Genomic DNA, 18,128 nt, shown 5'->3' with positions numbered 1-18,128 from the left:
AATATACAGTTTTTTAAAATGTCATCCTATGCACGGTTTCGCTTAATGCTCAGGAATAACCCTGAGAGGCAGGTAGCAGTGTTATCCTTAGATTTAGATACAAAAACTGAAAATAGAAGAAGATAAAATGACTTCTGAATCATCTGGATACAATGGAGAGCCAGGATCCAAATGCAAGTCTTTTCTATTCATTCTCTGTGTCAGGCTCTGCCCAAGTGTTTGATAATAGGACCTGTGTCCCTGGGCTGAAGGGGTGAGCACAATGCCTTTTTTTTTTTTGCCTCTTTTTGCCTACCTGTAGCCTGGTTGGCTCTGAAGTAAATGTTCACTTATGCAATAAATATTTATTGAGCACTTAGTATATGCCAGGCACTGAAAACACAAGGAACAAAGGCTGTGCCGTCTCCTGAACTCACGGGGCTTATCTGGTGGAAGAGACAAAAAGATAAATTGCACACAATTATAAGTGTTACAGGACGATGTGGTAGGAAACAAAGGGGAGGTAAATTTATTTTATTAAAAAAATTTTGTGGGGGGAGGGGAAGGTTATTAGGCTTGCTAATTTATTTACTAATGGAGGTACTGGGGATTGAACCCAGGACCTACTGCATGCTAAACAGTCACTCTACCACTGAGCTGTACCCTACCCTCAAGGGGAGGTAAACTTAAATAGAGGTCAGAGAAGGCATTTCTGAGAAGTTAACAAGAACTGAATGAATGAGTGCATGAATAGCAACCCCCGATGGATTCATTATTCAGATTTATCTACTTTTTGTTGACCATTAGATTGTTTCTGGTTCTGACACTGAATACCTTTTGTATGTTACGTTGCTGATGCCAAAGGGCCTAGTGCAGAGGCGAAAAACAGCGAAGGATCTTTTTCAATTCTGTCTAATCCTCTGACCTTGCCTTTGCTGTCAGGGTCACTCCCCCATTGCCACGCCCATTCTTCACCGCCCGGCTGCTTCCGGCCTGCGCAAGCGCAGGAGAAACCGCCGTTCCTAGTGGCGGGCGCGGATCCCATCCGCTAGACGCATGCGCCCCGGCTCCGTAAGCCCCGCCCCCCCGCGGCGCCCGCTCGCGAGCGCCTGCCGTTTCTCGGGGCGGGGCGGTGGGCGGGGACTGGACGGGGAGGCGCGCGCCGGTGCGTGGGTGCGCGCGCACCGCGGGCGGGCCAGTGAAGCCGGCGGCCCTGGCACGTGATCCCGGACCGGCTCGGTCGCTTGGTGGCTCCGTCCGTCTGTCCGTCCGCGGGTGCCATCATGGCGGACGCGGCCAGTCAGGTGCTCCTGGGCTCCGGTCTCACCATCCTGTCCCAGCCGCTCATGTACGTGAAGGTGCTCATCCAGGTATGAGTCGTCGCCATTCCCTACCCCGCCCGGCGCCCTATTCGATCGCAGCTGCCCACGGCGCGTGAGGACCGGCTCCAACCTTCCCAGGCCTTCAGTCTCCCAAGATGCTGCTCCTTCTTTGCTGCCTGTCCCTTCCTTCCCCGCAGGGACAACTTCCACCGTCCGCGGAGCTTCCACTGCTCGTGGGCCTTCCAGAGTTTCGCTGGGAGGCCCTCTCCTTTCCCGTAGCCAGCTGCCGCCCTGCCCTGCCCTGGCCAGTGGCTCCCCTGAACTTTGTTTTTCCTTCTCTGAGGTTGATCCTGGCCGGGCGCCACCAAGGACTTCCCAACCCTCCCCTCTCCGTCCCTCTGGAATTATCATTCATCTCTCCTCCCGGGCCCCAAACGCAAGACAGGAAATCTGTTTGAACACAAATTTGAAATTAGAGGGGAGCCAACATTTTATGAGGTTTTCTTTTCTATTTTTTTCCCCCTACTGTTACTGCTGCTATTCTGTTCTGAGATTTTAGCACTAGATACCCAGAGAAACACAAGGAGCTCATTCAGAAGTGATAATGAAGTGGTTGCTGAGTCAAATTTCGGAAGGATCCACCGAGCGCTTTCCAACAGCAGCCCATGTGGCCCATGACAATGAAAATCACATCTGTCAGAGCTGGAAATCAGTTCAGCTGAAAGACTTAGCGAGTTTAAGTACATATGTTAGTTTCTAACCTACTGTGAAATAATTCTTAAGTGGTATTTTATATTCACAGGCAAGTGTGCCAGGTTTTAGCTAATGATCAACTATTAGATAGTACTTTCAGTTGTCTTTGTAAATTTCCCTGTGATGGGCATGTCATTCATTTTTTAAACTTAAGAGTTGACATAATTACATCATATGTTGTACCAAGGAAGGGAGCAGTTTCTAGAACCCCTATCCTCACCATCTACTTTTCTGTCAAAATATGCAGGACACTAGGGAGGTCCCCATCACTTCTTTTTGAGATGATGATTCTAATCTGTCTTATATGTTGTTGAGTTGACCCGTGTGGATTCAGAATCTGTATGTAAAAAGCTATTGAGAAATAAGTAATTTAGATTAAGGAAAAAATCTTTGAAATGTATTGTGACATCTAAAACAGTATTGACACATTTGTAGCTCAATAATATCTGAGGTAACAGCATTTTGCAGTAAATCTGATATAAGCCCACTGTTCAGTACTTAAAGAGGCAAGATTTTCTAGTGATATTCAGAGCTCTTGCCTCAAAAACTTAAATATCCTTAATCCTCATTGCATAACATCCTTGTGTTGGCAAGTGTCTCGAGTTTTGGTGAAATTCCCAAATACTCAGTTTTTAAAAGAGTTGCACGGTAACACTTTCAGGGAGTTCAGCCAGGAGTTATTTAATTGAACAAGTTAAGAATCACAGCAGTAGAGTCAAAACCACTTCCAACAGTGTTCATTCTCTAAAGCATTCCTTTGGCACTAAAGAGTTTGAATATTACTGTAGAAATAAAATGATGACATTAATCCTAAAATGGCCTTCATTAGGTTATTCATGACAGTCTGTCCCTTTAACATGCACTTGTAATTATTTCCCAAATGAATTATCCAGCTGTATCTGCATTTACCTTTTAAGTGTCCTGCTAGCCAGATATGAAGTTGATGCTGGCTTAGTTTTCTCACTTTGTCCAGATATTTAAAATGTGCTAGATTTTTGAGCCTCCTCAGTGAACTGCAGCTTTCCTAACACAAAAGTTTCCTTAATCTATTTTCAGTTTGATATTAGTCCATCTCAGCTACATGGTTTGCATTGTAAAATTTGAACTAAAGGAAAACTTGAAGTTTATTGAAGCCAGTCTTAATCAAGTGACAAAATTAAAAAAAAAACTGGCAAGGATGATCCTTCATCACTGTCTTGGAACACTACACTGCACTTTAACTCATGTTAAAAATTTGGTTCCTTAAAAAAAAAAAAATTTGGTACCTTAGTGAAGGATGTGTCCAGTGTCCTGCGATGGGTCCCATGTCACTGCCTACATGATCTATTTGTGTGGTTACATAGCCCTTTATTTAAAAGAGAGAAGTTCCTTTTACAAAGTTATTAAATTATGTGTTTAAAAGCTAGGGGAAAAAATAATTTTGTTCTTTATTCAAGACCTTACAACCAAGGCATTTCTGAGACTGCTGCTTAGTATTGCTATATTCTCTTGTTTTTAAAGGTGGGATATGAGCCTCTTCCTCCAACAATAGGACGAAATATTTTTGGGCGGCAAGTATGTCAGCTTCCTGGTCTCTTTTGTTACGGTGAGTGTCTGATTTATTTGGAGCTGGATGACACTGAGGACTGCGATAGGCAGGAGTTAACTGAAAGAAAATATATAGAAAGCATGTTTCCTTGAAATTTTTATGTAACCATTTCTTTCAACCAGAATGTGAACCTCTGACTTGTGTTCTTAGCTCAGCACATTGCGAGCATCGATGGGAAGCGTGGCTTGTTCACGGGCTTAACTCCAAGACTGTGCTCAGGGGTCCTTGGAACTGTGGTCCATGGTAAAGTTTTACAGGTAAGAAGAAAATCAATCCCTCTTCCCATAGATTGAGATTACCTTTTATGCACAGTTTGTTCTACTGATCCAGAGCACTTTCAGAGACATATTTATAGCTATGGCCTTTCTTCCTCTTGAAAAAGATTTACTTGAAATACCCATTCTTAATTCTTTCCTGGGGAGCAGGGAGAATTTGTCCAAAGTGAAGTGATTGTATTGGAGCTACCCAAGGTTCTTCGTCTGGACCAGTTGTGAGCAGAAATTAAGTACACTTATTTGAGCACCTGTGTAGCTCATTTATTTCTTTGAAGGAGGATAGAAACTGGTTAAAACACCCATTTCTTCTTGAAGTTATTTTCCTCTTATGTCTAGTGTTTCTCCTAGTAAAATGTCTTCTGTTACAAACTTTTTTTTTTTTAATTTATCAATATAAACTTAAAAGGTCAGGGTAGTCTGTCTTTGTGGGAAGAGGAAGAGGGACTGTGCATGGGGTAGGTTCTAGGGTAGTGGAAGTGATTTTCCTTCATCTGGATCATGGCTATATGGATATTTGCCATTTAATTATTTGTTACCTTGCGCATTTGTCTTTTGTGAGCTCTTTCTGTACATGTGTTGTACTGCATACATTTAGAAATTTTTTTTTAAAGGGGGAAGAAATGAGGGGTGGAACTTAAGCTATATGTGTGGCGTTTTATTAAGCATAAAGGGCAAAATCTAACCTTGATGGCGGATGCATAGGTGAAATATTTTCTTAATTTTTCTGTACGTTTGAGATGTTTCATAAAGTGTTTCTAAAAACATCAAAATTACATTTCTTTCTTAGTGATCTTTTTGTTTTGCCAGCTTCTTTTAACTTAAAATACTAAAGCTTGTAATTTTGATTGTACTGGTTTCTCATTTGCACCAGTCAGTTACAATGTAGGTCAGACAGAATTGCCCTTTGCTATATTTATAAATGTATTATGAATACAAATTCTGTACCATTTAGAACAGTCCATAGGAAGGTTGTTCAGCATCAATCTGGTTGAGAATGTAAAACTAGTGGGTTTTTTAGTTCATTATTCTGTCTTCTACTGGCACCAAGGGTATGTTATCTTCTGTGCTTGGCTCTCAGAAATGTAGCAGTGTGTGCTAACCTAATCTGTATAATACTTTCAACCTATATATTAGATGAGCTAAATTCCAAATGTTTACTTACAAACTGTTTCTTTTCTTTTTTTTTTTTTTGCCATGGATTTTTTTTTTATTTTAAGGCTTAACTAACCCCAAGAGTGGGTCACATTTATTTTCAAAATTTTCAAATACGTTCAAAAATCCAACAGTTGGGGGAGAATAATTTCTCAGTGTAAATGGAGAACGTGTTGGGTCCAGGAAATTACTTGATGAAGCAAACTTTTGAGGAATGTCAGTGTATGGTTTCCAAAGAACGGGGACCATTGGAAGTCTTTGGACCATAAAATGCCTCCGGGGTTCTTGAGAATGTTTGGATTCTGGTTGTGAAATAGCAGAACTATGGTGGAGCCAGCTGTTCTTATATCATCAAGCACATCTTCACAACATTTCCACTGGACTCTTATTTATGAAGATGACGGACCATGTGCTTTATCAATTTAAGCTGTTTTAAAGCTTTTGAAGTCTGCAGATTCAAAAAGTCTGCCAGAGTCCGGAGCCTTTTTGGAGGAAGATCTAGCTCAGGACATAGTTGTCCTAGAGGGGTAATTTGCTTCCTAGGATTCTTCACATTCTCATAGGGCAACTGTGGAGTCTGGACTTCTGAGCCTACCCAACTTAACCTTCATCCTTCCTTGATAATCTGGTATTCCAGGAGATTCCTGTCATCTCAAGCCTTTCTGAAGTGCCTCCTTTAGAATAGGGGCATGTGGATCCTCTTCTAAAAAGTCACATGTGATCTTGACTTCAGTATAGTTTTGTTTGTTGTTTGCATTTTTCTTCCTTCCTTCCTCCCTCCCTCCCTTTCTCTCTTTCTATCTCTTTCTTCGAACTGTTTATTTTCAGTAGTACTCAGATAACCCTTCATGTACCTTTTAAGGCTTTAACGTTGTCCCAATTCTGCTGTTTTATCATTTAGTCAGTTCCTCATGTGGAAGCTGCTTCACGCCTCAGTCCTTTTCTCATCCATTATGCTTACTCTTGTCGTCATGCCTGGGGCCTGAATGTAGAAGCACCATTTCAGGGGGCCCATGGGTCAGGGTGATGGAGTGTCAGTGGGCCCGTGTGCTTGGTGGGTTGATTACTACTCTCTTTTCCGGCCACCCTGTGCTCTGGCTCAGTGAAAGAATAGCTGTTACCAAAGTGAGGTTTAACTTTTCATGTGGAAAAAACAATTGTCATGTGATTCAAAGAGGTTTACATATACACTTAGAACAAGAATGAAATTACTGCTTAAGACCAAATTCCTTCATGTAAAGGAAAAGTACGACAAACTTGACATAACCAGGTACCTGGAATACGTGTTTCACACGCAGCCAAATGAACTAGAACAAGGCATTGGTTCTACACTTAGTGTCACAAGCAGCTCATACAATCAAGAGGAAAGTCCAGTTCAGGGCTGATGTAATTGTTAGCCTTTGTAGGAAAGAGTTCTGTATATTCCAAACGAATTAAATTCAAATCTGTTCAGAATAATGTAAAAGAGACAGGTAGAAAATTTTATTAATGGAGTGAAACCAAAGTCTAGAAATGAGTTAGAATTTTTAAACACACCTGAAACTGTTAGAATTAATTCTGGCCAAAGACCTGGAAGCTGACCAAAACCCATCATTTTACTTAATCATGATGTTTGTTCTCTTGCCTCTGATTTTTTTAAAAAACATAATTCTTTTCACAAAAGACAGTGTTGTCTATTTTTAAAACCTGGTTATGGCTAGGAGGTCAGTTGTCTGGTTCTTGTATGTCACCTCGCCCATCTTCTATTTCTGAAATATCCCACAAATATTTCATCTGCCAGTATGGTCTCAGCTCTGGTGGTATATTCATGCTCTCTTTTCTAATGTGTGGTTTAGAAACAGAGTCAGATACAAAAGGAAAAGCCAGGCAATTTCAGCTATTCAGACTTAGCACCAATTCTCTGCTCTTTGTACAGTGAAGAAAAGAGTCTTGCCCTAATTTGGTATTGGACTGGCTTTTTCCATGAAAAAACCCTGAGGGTTTTTCCATAGCCTTAGTGCTAGGCTATGTTTTTACCAATTTATTTTCTGTTATGTGTGTATGTTTAGTAAATAATGTTCTTGGATTTTTGTTTTGTTTTCCTTTTTCTTCTTTTAGATGAGCATATTTTAGGAGCTGAACAATCAATATGTTAAACTTAGCAACAAGATTGTCTTAGAGATACTTATTTCCAGTTGATTAGTTAGAAATAGAAGTTAATTGGGGGTTTATAGCCTAAAAAAAACCCAACTATTTTTAATTTCTGCCAATCAATAGAGTTTTCATTTTACATCCTGTCTCAGTAACACTGTGGTAGCCCTAATCATCCTTTCTTTTCTCTTCCTTTGTAGCATTACCAGGAATGTGACAAGGTGGAGGTATGTTGGAACCAATTTGTACGCATGAGCCCATTTGCCCTGTGAGTTATTGTTGCTCCTTGGTCCTCTCTAGGAGAAGGGACAAGCAGTCAGTTTCTCTTTCACCTCAGAGAGTGTTGATATACAGGGTGGCCACCAGTTTGAACAGTTCTATTTAAAACCATCAAGGGGGTGAGGGTATAGCTCAGTGGTAAGGTGCATGTCTAGCATGCCTGAGGTCCTGGGTTCAATCCCCTGTACCTCCATTAAAAAAATAATAAATGAATATCCTAATTACCTCCCCCCCAAAAAAGATGAAAAAATAATAAATACATTTTTTAAAAAATAAAATAGTTGAACAAGCCATTTAAAAATTTTTTAAATTAAATTAACATTTAATTTAATTAACATTTAATTTAATTAAAATTTAATTTTTCAATTTAATTTAATTTTTTAATTTAATTTAATTTTTTAATTAAAAAATTTTTTAAGGGGGGAGGGTATAGCTCAAGTGGTAGACTGCATTCTTAGCATGCATGAGGTCCTGGGTTCAATCCCCAGTACTTCCTCTAAAAATACGTAAACCAAATCTCCAAATAAATAAATAAATAAATACCATCAAGATGTCTGTCTTCTTTCATTTTAATTTCCAGGAGTCAGGATCTGGAAATGTACAGAAAGAAGTTTCATCTTCCTTTGACCGAGTTATCAAGGAGGTAAGATGATTATGACGTCCCTAATTCAGAACAAATGCAGGTGGCAGTTATGGAATCAGGATCATCCGGCCTGTATGTTCACTGTCTGTTCCAAATGAAATTAGACCTTCAATTTAATTTGGGCTTTACTGCATGTAGAACATTGCTTGCTGTTTGGAATAGATGCATTTCAAGGAATCATATTTTGCCCATTTGTTTCATCTTTAAAATTGAAGAGGTTTCTACTGAAACCTCTTATAACAGAGTTGAAAATCTCTGGCCCAAAATTGTTAAAATAGTGACCAGGCCCTTTGTCAGCTGGATATTATATATCCAGAAATGCTTGTACAGTATCATTCTGACTTTGGAATGTCCTCATTGCCCGATTCCCACTCCTGTCTTCTGCTGTTAGAGTTTGCTGCATGCCTGACTTAATAATACTCTTTTACTCGTAGTGTTTACATTGTCTAATTGTCTGTAGTGAGGTCATAATTTTTCAGTAAAAGCTGCCAGCTAAAATACATATTACCAAACAAGTATTGCTATAGGTCTAGACATCATATGAGTCAACTTGGTTTTCTGTAAATTTTCATGAAGTCATTTTCTTCAGAAGTAGAGATACAGGGGGAGAGGGTATACCTCAAGTGGTAGAACGCATGCTTAGCATGCACGAGGTCCTGGGTTCAGTCCCCAGTACTTCCGCTAAGAATAAATAAGTAAACCTAATTACCTCCCCCCACCAAAAAAAAAGTAGAGATACATTTATTAATATGCATTTTATATTTTCTTAACTTCATTTAGTTCATCCTGTCCCATAAGTTCTGAAAACTACCATTGGAGTAAGGGGCGAGCAATCTCTTAACTAAATGACCAAAGATAATGTTTAAATGCAAAAAATGAATAACAGACCTGCTATATTTAACAGCCCACCTCCAAGGACTGTGATTGAATTTTGTCTTTTAGTCACCTCTTTAGCGAGTCCTGGACAAGAAGGATAAACTAGGGTAAATATAGCAGCTCTGAGATACTGCACAGTTTTGGGATTGTGGTCGAAAAACAAAACAAAATCATTCTGTTCTCCTTGAGATGTTGATACAGATTAAATAGAGCCTGATGTTTGTCTAGTATCAGAGTCTCTGAAATCGCTCACAATGAGGGAGCAGCTAACTAATCTAATACAGGCCTCATAATTTTATTCCAGCTAGGTTACTGGTTGCTGGTGACCTTCTCGATTTCTTTGCTTTTGTTTTTATTATCTGTAAAATTGAGGTGATAACAGAAATCTGCTTTGCAGAGAAATTTTGAGAAGTAGCTGTAACAGAACATTGAAATCCACAAGTGAGAGCCGTGCTAGAATGCCGGTGTATTATGTGGTGTCCGTGTGTTGTATTCCCGATTCCTGACTCCAGGACAGGAGTGCTGGTCGCTCACTTCCTCATTCTGCAGTGTCCACCCACATGACTGCTCACAGGAATTTGAGTGTCATTTATTTAGATTTCAGAAGTGTGTGTTGATTGTTCCTAGACAACTCGAGAGATGATGGCTCGTTCTGCTGCTACCCTCATCACACATCCCTTCCACGGTATGTTTGCAGTTGATACCTGAAATCTGATTTTTTATCTTTCTTTTATAACATGATCTCTCCTGACTACTTAGATCGGTTGACGTGGGAGTTCACTAAAGTCCCTTGCCTGCGTGGCTTTTGTTTTCTGTTTTGCTTCCTTGTTTTGGCTTTTACCCAATTTATCCAGATAGCAAAGTATCTTTAGGTGGAAAAACTTTTTTTTTTTTCAGGGCTATCAAAATTTATCTCAATATACCTTTAAAAAGTTTTTTCTCTGTGTTCTACAGTGATCACTCTGAGATCTATGGTACAATTCATTGGCAGAGAATCCAAGTACTGGTAAGTGTTTTTGTTTTGAAGTGTTCAAGGAGCTCTGTTGAAGCCAAAGAATTGAATAATAATACTTCACATTTTTATGATGCCTTGGGGTTTACAAAACAAATTCATATATCTTATATCATTTGATCCACACATACAGAAAAAACAGTAAAATAGAAGAAAAGGGCCCAGACACTTTTAGGAACCTACCCAGGCTCTCAGTAAGTTGCAGAGCCAGCGAAGCCAAAATTCACCCTGACTCCATGTGATTACACCCTTAGATGGTAATATCTCCACTTCTGTCTCCAAATCCAGCTGTCTTTGCAGAGTGAGGGTGGTAGAAAGGGCTGCATGAGGAATGTAAATTTGACCTTGTCAGAGTGGTAATTGAACACTGTTTTTTTTTTTTAATAACTCCAAAATAATCTTAATGTATTTTGCCTTTCCTTCTTCTGAACCTAGTGGACTTTGTGACTCCATAGTAACTATCTATCGGGAAGAAGGCATCCTAGGATTTTTTGCGTGAGTAATCTACTGATTTGTGTGGGTGATTTTTGTGAGAGTGGAAAGCTTTAATGAGAATGAGGGCATGACTATTTGTTTAATCCTTGGGGAGAATGTACCCTCTGAGTTTACTCTGTGTTAAGCTCTATTTAGGCCCCGTGACTTAAATTCTCTTGTAAAGATCCCGGACTTTTGTTCTGAACACCCAAAATGTTTGAGATAAGGGTTTGGGGAGGAGGGCATAGCTCAGTGGTAGAGCACGTACTGAGCATGCACGAGGTCCTGGGTTCAGTCCCCAGTACCTCCATTAAAATCAATAAGTAAATAAATAAACCGAATTACCTCTCCCTGACACAAAAACAAACAATATGAAATGTGAGTTTTGTTTCTTTTTTTACCAAATACATTCATTCCAAGTTTCTACCCTTATAGTAAGTTCTCAACTATGTATAGTTGATAAAATGAGGAAAGTGAATTTTTGAAAAATGGGGAAATCATCTAACTGTATCTTCCTTATCCTAAGAGAATGCTATATTCATTCCCTTGGATTTACCTTGTTTATTTATTTTTTTTTTTTATTTTGGTGGAAGGTAATTGGGTTTTTATTTATCTTTGTCTTCAGCCTGTGAGGTCATGTTCGTCACACCGTTCCACACTGTCTCACCTAGATCACCCAGGCCCTGGGAGCACGTCTTTGACGTCTCTCCCTTGTATCTGTGTTTGGGCCTTTCTCATTTTGCAATGTTTCTCATATTTTGCACTATCAAATTTGAATATCAAGTAGTTAAGCAAAAATCGTATGTAAGTCTCTTTGAAGTAGGCAAATGTTTGGCCTCCCTGCTTACAGTAAGGTGAGCCATTGGCCATAGCTTAGAAGGTTATAGCCGACTTGGATTTTTAAAATGAGAATGAAAGTCATTAGAGATTAGCCTCAAGTACAATTATATTAAGTAGAATGAACTGGTTAGATTCTGGTATTTAATGTCTTTTCAATTCTCTAGAATGTTTTGAAATCTAATACTTTGAGAAGTGTTTGTATTGAGTGGATTATCTTCTTACTATTCCCACTTTTTGGTTCTTTTTATTGTTTCTTCATGTAGGGGTCTTATTCCTCGCCTGCTAGGTGACATCATTTCTTTATGGCTCTGTAACTCGCTGGCCTACCTCGTCAACACCTATGCACTGGACAGTGGGGTAGGTTGTGCCTTTGATGAGCTGTGCTGGTGCTGCTTCATTGTAGTCAGCCGGCATCTAGGTTAGCTTTGAAGTCAGATGGCAGTTGGCTGTGTTCATCATTAATAGCTAGATGTTCATAGTCAAGTTTTTAATGGAATGACCATTTTACCTGTTTACCGTAGAGAAATGCAACCAGAGGGTCTCTAGGGTGTGGCAGAGGGAGCCTGTCTCCGTTCTACAAGGAAATCACTTTATCAGTACCTAATTTTGGAGGACACTATGAAGCAGTGCAGTTTTATAGTGTAATCGAGGTGTCCATCTAATCTGAAGTGTTAAGGGGACTCCTGTACTGGGTCTTCTAGAAACTGCAGCCGGTAGGGGTTTGAGAATCAGCCTTCCCTCAAAGCAATGTTTCTGCAGCCTTAGCAGTTGTGAGCCTCTTTGTACACGGGCAGCCCCATGGCCTGTGGGAACTAGAACACACCCGGGGGTCAGACTAAATCCGTGTGCTAGGTTTCCTGAGTGCAGAGGCCGATCTTCTCCACAGCGTCTGGTACACAGCTAGGTGTGTCTGGAGGTAAGACTTGTCCCTCAGTAGACCGTAAATGTGGGGTTCTAGGACGTGGAACTCCATTCTCGAAATAGAGAGAGACTATATTAGTATGGTTGGAGACAATTAGCATTAATATTAGCTTAATCTTCTTACTCATTCTAATAAAGACTTTCTTCCTGTTTTAGGTTTCCACCATGAATGAAATGAAGAGTTATTCCCAAGCTGTCACAGGAGTGAGTTTTGGTTTTTTTTTTTAATCCTCTTAACCTTTAAGGAATAGGTTTGTTTTGTTTTCTTTTCTTTTAAATTTGGCCTGTGTCATCACTGCTTTAAATAAACCAGCTGTCTCGCAGGAAAGTCTCTCAAATTTGTTAACGTCAGTCAGCGGTAAGAAGAACCCAGATCCTTGCGTCACTGTAAGAGTAATAAGCCCACACGGTTTGGTGGTGTTCAGCCTTCGGAGCAGGTGTGTGGGCATTTCTCATCACGGCTGCCCCTGCGTCTCAGGCCTGCTGCTCACCGCATCCTGCTGATCCAATCTGGAAACGTCACCCTCTTTAATCATATGGAGTCTTCCAGGAGTAGACTTCTGAAGTAGTTCCCATTGTCTTTGGAAAGATGCACCTGCTTTCTTATTTTCTTCAGGGGTATTTTGAAATGCTTCATTGTATTTAGTTGTATTTAACCTTTTCTCTTAAATAATGAAGTTTGGTTTTATTTGAATGAGGACTCAGTCACAGAATAAGAGAAGTCTCCTGGTCTTTCATTAAAATGTTGCACGTAATATTACGTTAAAAGGTGGAAGCATCTCTAGGCTCCAAAATGTGTCATGTAGTCTCTCCTTGATGCTGAGAAAGCCACAGTGGCGCTAGGACTAAGAGAGAGGAAGAAGAATAAAGAAGACTAGGAATGACCTGGGAACTTAGCAGTCTTTTTATTCTTTTACAGTTTTTTGCCAGTATGCTGACCTATCCCTTTGTGCTTGTCTCCAATCTTATGGCTGTCAACAACTGTGGGTGAGTGCCTTGCCTTTCTCATCTGAGTAGTTGGCTGCCTATATGCCTGACGGTTAGAGCAGTCCCAGTAGACATTTGGGGGGAGAAAGGTAGAGTTGATGCTATTGCTAGATTTCCTAGTTTTTTTCTTTGTCTGCCCCATGTACCAGCAGTGCCATCAATTTATATTATAAGCAGCCAGTTCGTACCCTTTTTTGGAATGGAGAGTGGATAAATAATATTTCTCAAGTGCTTGTAAATAATACGCACTTGCCAGTAGTGTAGGTTCTTTTCTAAAATGGGTGGGATAATTATCAAATTACTCTATGTTCACATCTTTATTTTATTTTATAATATTTTTTCTTTCCTTTATTTTAAATCTTTACCCTCTTTTATGAAAGTTACAAAATGGTGTATCAGGGATTGAATGACATCCTATACCTGTTTTTCCTAGGGGCTTCATGGAGAAAATGAGTTTTAAAGAGAGAAAAGTAGGAAATTTGAGTGGAGAATGGAAAGTTTCTCAGCCTTTCATGTGCTGGTCGAGAAGGGGTTGGGTGTGGTGATGGACACCACTAATGTCCAGCTTCTAGGTGCCAAGCAACTACTAGATTGGACAGAAGCGTTGCCTCTTGATTTAGTTCAGAACTCTGTAACAAAAGTGTACCTGCCACAGTATGCCACTAGACATGTCATCGTTTTCAAACAAGATGTCAAATAGAGAGTCGTGTGGAGTTTTCAGCATTGTTATCGTATTTCATATCAGGTTACATTCTGTTCGTTTTGTGATTTATGAAGCAGCTGCCACATTTTAGTCCAGAGCAGACTTGAAGGATGAGTTAAATGTATCATTATTATTATTTACAGTTTTTTAGAGAGGAAATGCTTATGGGTGAACCTGACTAAGAGCCACTGTTTATATCCACTGTCATGTTTGGAGTCTTTTGAATACACTTAGCTTTTAAGTCCCCTTTCCCTGCTCTTTAATCATATAATTACTGTGTTCTAGAATTTCATTTGTCCACCAATTGAAAATGAGATGTGTTAGAAAAGACCCAACTGATTGAAGTTTCTTGTTATTTCTTTATCTTTAATTTTTTTTAATATTATTGGGGCAGTTGGTTATGTTTATGTCTAATAGAGGTACTGGGGATTGAACCGAGGACCTGTGCCTGCTAAACATAGCTCTACCACTGAGCTTACCCTACCCCTCTTCTGTTTATTGATTCAAAACCTAAATGTAAGGGAGGGAGATCCCTTTTGGATGCTCGGTCCTTCCCCTGCTCCAGTAGAGGATGTCATTAGAACTAAAATTGCCTCTCAGGGAACCTTCTATGTAGAATATCGTTGTTTGTTTGTTTTTGGGGGGAGGTAATTAGGTTTATTTATTTATTTTAATGGAGGTACTGGGGATTGAACCCAGGACCTTGTGCATGCTAGGCATGCATTCTACCACTGAGCTATGCCCTCCTCCCTTATGTAGAATATTTTTGACAAAGATTCATTGTACTCTTGAGAGAGTGTTTTATAAACATTAACTTCAACAGCTCATCTTTTTCCTGTTTCAGGCTTGCTGGTGGATGCCCTCCCTACTCCCCAGTATATAATTCTTGGATAGATTGCTGGTGCATGCTACAAAAAGAGGTACTTCTCTCATCCTCTCTCCCTCCTTCCCTCCTTCCCTCTCTACCCCTTCCTCATAGTTTATTTTGTTTTGTTTGTTTTCTTAAATGTCTCTGGAATCCCGGGTTAATTCTTGTATGTTATCCTTTAGCTACGAATTAATGTACACTTTACGTTCACTCAAGTTCCGTGTGTCACCTCTGGCACAGTAGGAAAATGTGCTGCTTAGGAATCATCAGAACAGGTGCTAAAGAAGTAAGATCCTTCAATGTGATCAAGGAGGCATTTGAGTGATCATATTCAGATTACAAATAAGGTCCAGGTAGACACTTATCCTGGTTGTTAAAATGATGCCCTTGATTTCAGATTATTTTTTTCCATACTCACGTTTTTGTAACTTTTCAAAACCTCCTTATATATATTCAGGTGTTTTCCTGCAGTATATGGAGAAACTGAGAAATAAGAAGTTGTTTTGTGAGATTATTTGTCACAGTGATGTTAGTAGAACTGATCTCTTACTTCTAGAGTCTTTTGTCCAGACTCTGTATGGTCTTAGTGGATGGAAACCAGACTCCAGTTTATTGTTTGTTACTGCTATGAAGTAGTTTGTCTACAACCAAAAATTCTTGATCAATCTAGACAAAGCTTTATTAGGAACCAAAATGATGGTTGGCTTTGTGCTGAATTTAACACAGAATCACTTAAAATGGCCCATCAGTTGAAAACTGGGTTCAAGTGAAAAGCAGTTTTTAAAGGCTCACGGAAAAAAGTGAATGAAAAAGCTCTTTGTTGTGTTATATTACAGTTCTAGTGGTGCATGTGAGAAAGGCCTTTGTTCACGGGGCTCTGGCCTCCCAGCCTGACTTCTGAATGAAAAGCCCAAGTGCTGCAGGGGGGCTTCTGCTTAGCGTGTCCGACAGGCCCCTCCGCGAACCAGGCCAGGACCTCGGATGGTCGCTGGACAGACCTCACGTGAACAGTCCTGTCTGAGTCTCACACTCTCTGTTAGACAGTTTCCTTTTGTGGTCCCCACTTAGAAGGAAAGGTGGCCTTTCTTTCCCCCACTTTGTAACTAACCCCCTGCTATAGAAAGAAAGCAGACAGAAAATTATTACGGTATCAGACGCCTTACCGAGGGAACGTTTGGTCTATAAGTGCTTAAGACAACAGCAGATCTTGGCTCGGGATTGTCTGTATCAGGCATCATGCTGAGAGCTTCCCATGAATCAGCTCATGTTACCCCCAGAATAACCACATGAGGATAGGTACGGTTCTTTATCGTCCCACATTACAAATGAAGAAACTGGGATTTCGAACAGTTAAATAATGCCAGTTACGTCACCAAGGTCACACAGCCTGTATTTGGGAGAGCAAGATCTCTGTGCAGACTGTCTGACGTCAGAGTCCGCTCGGTTACGCTCACAACGTTACGACTTTAATTGTAAGATTTTATAAGTACTCCCTAGAGACCTGACCATTCTATTCAAAATAAATAAAAGCTGGCACTTTCTGCATGTTAGGACTCTTCTCAGCACTTCATATGGAGTGACTCGTTTGGTAATCTAGCAGGGGACAGAGCCAGAATCCAAACTGAGAATTCTGTCTAAATATGTACGAAATTCTTGCCTTATCCATGTGGCAGAACTATGGTTCGCTAATTCCAAGAAGCTCAGCTTGAATCAGAACACAAATGGCCCCTCTGCACTGACGCTCCCAGTTTTGTCCTGGTCATTACAGTCATGTCTCCCAGAAACATGTCCAGTTGGATGTCTCTGCTGATTTGGACTGGTTGACCTCATCTTCACACTAGACTTTATTCGTTGTTTTTTTTTTTTCCAGGGAAATATGAGCCGAGGAAATAGCTTGTTTTTCCGGAAGGTCCCCTTTGGGAAGACTTATTGTTGTGACCTGAGAATGTTAATTTGAAGATGTGGGGCAGGGACAGTGACATTTCTATAGTCCCAGATGCACAGAATTATGGGAGAGAATGTTGATTTCTACACAGTGTGGCGCGCTTTTTTAATAATCATTTAATCTTGGGAAAATGGAGGTGTTTGGTGTCTGCCTTTTTTTGTTCTTTTTCCCAGCAAAACACAGTTTACCACTGATACTCCTCCTTTGGTTATTCTGAAGTGGGACGTTTTTGCTCCAGACTTTTACCTAAAGAAAAAGTTGCATTTACCTCGAAATACAGGCAAGTTGTCATGTGATTTGAGTCTTCATTTCAGGTTTTGTAAAATGAAGAGTACAATCCCAAGAAGGAAGAGAAATAATTCTGTAAAACAAGAAAATTAATGAGGCAAACAATAAGGAAGGTTATAAATTACCTTCTTGTTAGTAGACCCTAAAAACTCAGCATCATCCACCAGAATCTGCCTCCCATTAAACGCTTTTAAGCACATTTGATTCATACTTCAAAGAAAGGACAATATACTGCTAAATTACCCTCGAAAATCTCTGCATGAGACATCCACGCCTTCAGCCTATTACTGCAAAGCAATAAATTGTCGCCAACAACCAAAAAAAGGACAACTACAGAAAATAAGCAAGATTTGGGAAAGAAACGTAATGGCTTTTTTTTTTCCCAAAAGAAATTCTTATTATATAAAATGTGAAAAGCGAATGCTGCAGCATCAGCCCCCTTCTCTAAGAGCTAAGTTTTTGCCAGTCCCTAAAATACATGGTTACACGGTTCTAACTGTATATAATCTTTTGTTCTTCCGTTTTTTATGTTTGTTTCCTTTATGTTGTTGCAGAAGGTGAGTAGTTTATTTTTCATTCCTAATGACACCCTTGGAAGGTGTACGTGTAACTTCATGTCTGGTGATGCAGACTCAAGTCCACGGGGTTCTTAGGATATGAATCACCTTGCATGTCATACCCATGTCATACCCTCAGGCATGTTCACAGTTATGGGGGGGAGGGGAATCACTTTAGAAGGAAATAAAATTTCACCTCAAGCCTAAAGCTCTTATTTACTCAGGCCTTTTGAAAGCAGGTTAAAATGCTCTAAAATGAGGAAACACTCGGTTTTACTTATTTAAGTAATCCACTGGGATGTTGCCAAATGAGGAAGCACTTAATTTGCTGTTTCTCAGAGGAGTTTGCTACTTCCCTGTCAAAGCAGCAGCACCCACAGTGTTAGAGTGAGTATGCAGGGTCTCCTCCCTCCCCCAGGGTTTAGGAATATAGCCTGAAGCTCATGAGAAGCTTACCTTGAATGTCTTTGATGTCTCTTTGTCTCAAAAACTAATGTAAATTTTATATTCTATTCAATATTATCTGCATTTGTTTT

At 40.0% G+C, this 18,128-nt stretch overlaps 1 protein-coding gene and 1 long non-coding RNA gene across 2 annotated transcripts; one reads left to right on the top strand and one right to left on the bottom strand.

Annotated features, from left to right (window-relative positions):
• Positions 1 to 1,117: 1,117 nt before the first annotated feature.
• On the top strand, positions 1,118 to 17,043 carry MTCH2 (mitochondrial carrier 2). Its single transcript, XM_006212246.4, has 13 exons — positions 1,118 to 1,349; positions 3,555 to 3,639; positions 3,793 to 3,899; positions 7,400 to 7,426; positions 8,059 to 8,121; positions 9,625 to 9,682; positions 9,952 to 10,003; positions 10,445 to 10,504; positions 11,587 to 11,680; positions 12,401 to 12,448; positions 13,164 to 13,231; positions 14,779 to 14,854; positions 16,673 to 17,043. Exons 1-13 carry the CDS (start codon positions 1,263 to 1,265, stop codon positions 16,757 to 16,759), a joined length of 912 nt encoding a protein of 303 aa, XP_006212308.1. The 5' UTR covers positions 1,118 to 1,262; the 3' UTR covers positions 16,760 to 17,043.
• Positions 6,327 to 8,076, bottom strand: LOC140698783 (uncharacterized). The gene is made up of 2 exons (XR_012076734.1): positions 8,022 to 8,076; positions 6,327 to 6,514 (listed from the first exon to the last, which is right to left on the bottom strand). It is a non-coding gene; the product is annotated as an uncharacterized lncRNA (long non-coding RNA).
• Positions 17,044 to 18,128: the final 1,085 nt, after the last annotated feature.

This window comes from Vicugna pacos, chromosome 10, assembly GCF_048564905.1.
Source record: "Vicugna pacos chromosome 10, VicPac4, whole genome shotgun sequence".
Lineage (NCBI taxonomy): Eukaryota > Metazoa > Chordata > Mammalia > Artiodactyla > Camelidae > Vicugna > Vicugna pacos.
Note: the sequence above shows the minus strand (reverse complement) of the source record. Positions and strands in the feature narration are given on the sequence as shown.

Excerpts from the sequence above, each read along its gene's own strand:
- MTCH2 (XM_006212246.4), top strand. The coding sequence starts at position 1,263 with ATGGCGGACGCGGCCAGTCAGGTGCTCCTGGGCTCCGGTCTCACCATC. Across the intron at positions 1,350-3,554 it reads ACGTGAAGGTGCTCATCCAG|GTGGGATATGAGCCTCTTCC; the intron begins GTATGAGTCGTC and ends TTGTTTTTAAAG. Across the intron at positions 10,505-11,586 it reads GGCATCCTAGGATTTTTTGC|GGGTCTTATTCCTCGCCTGC; the intron begins GTGAGTAATCTA and ends TTCTTCATGTAG.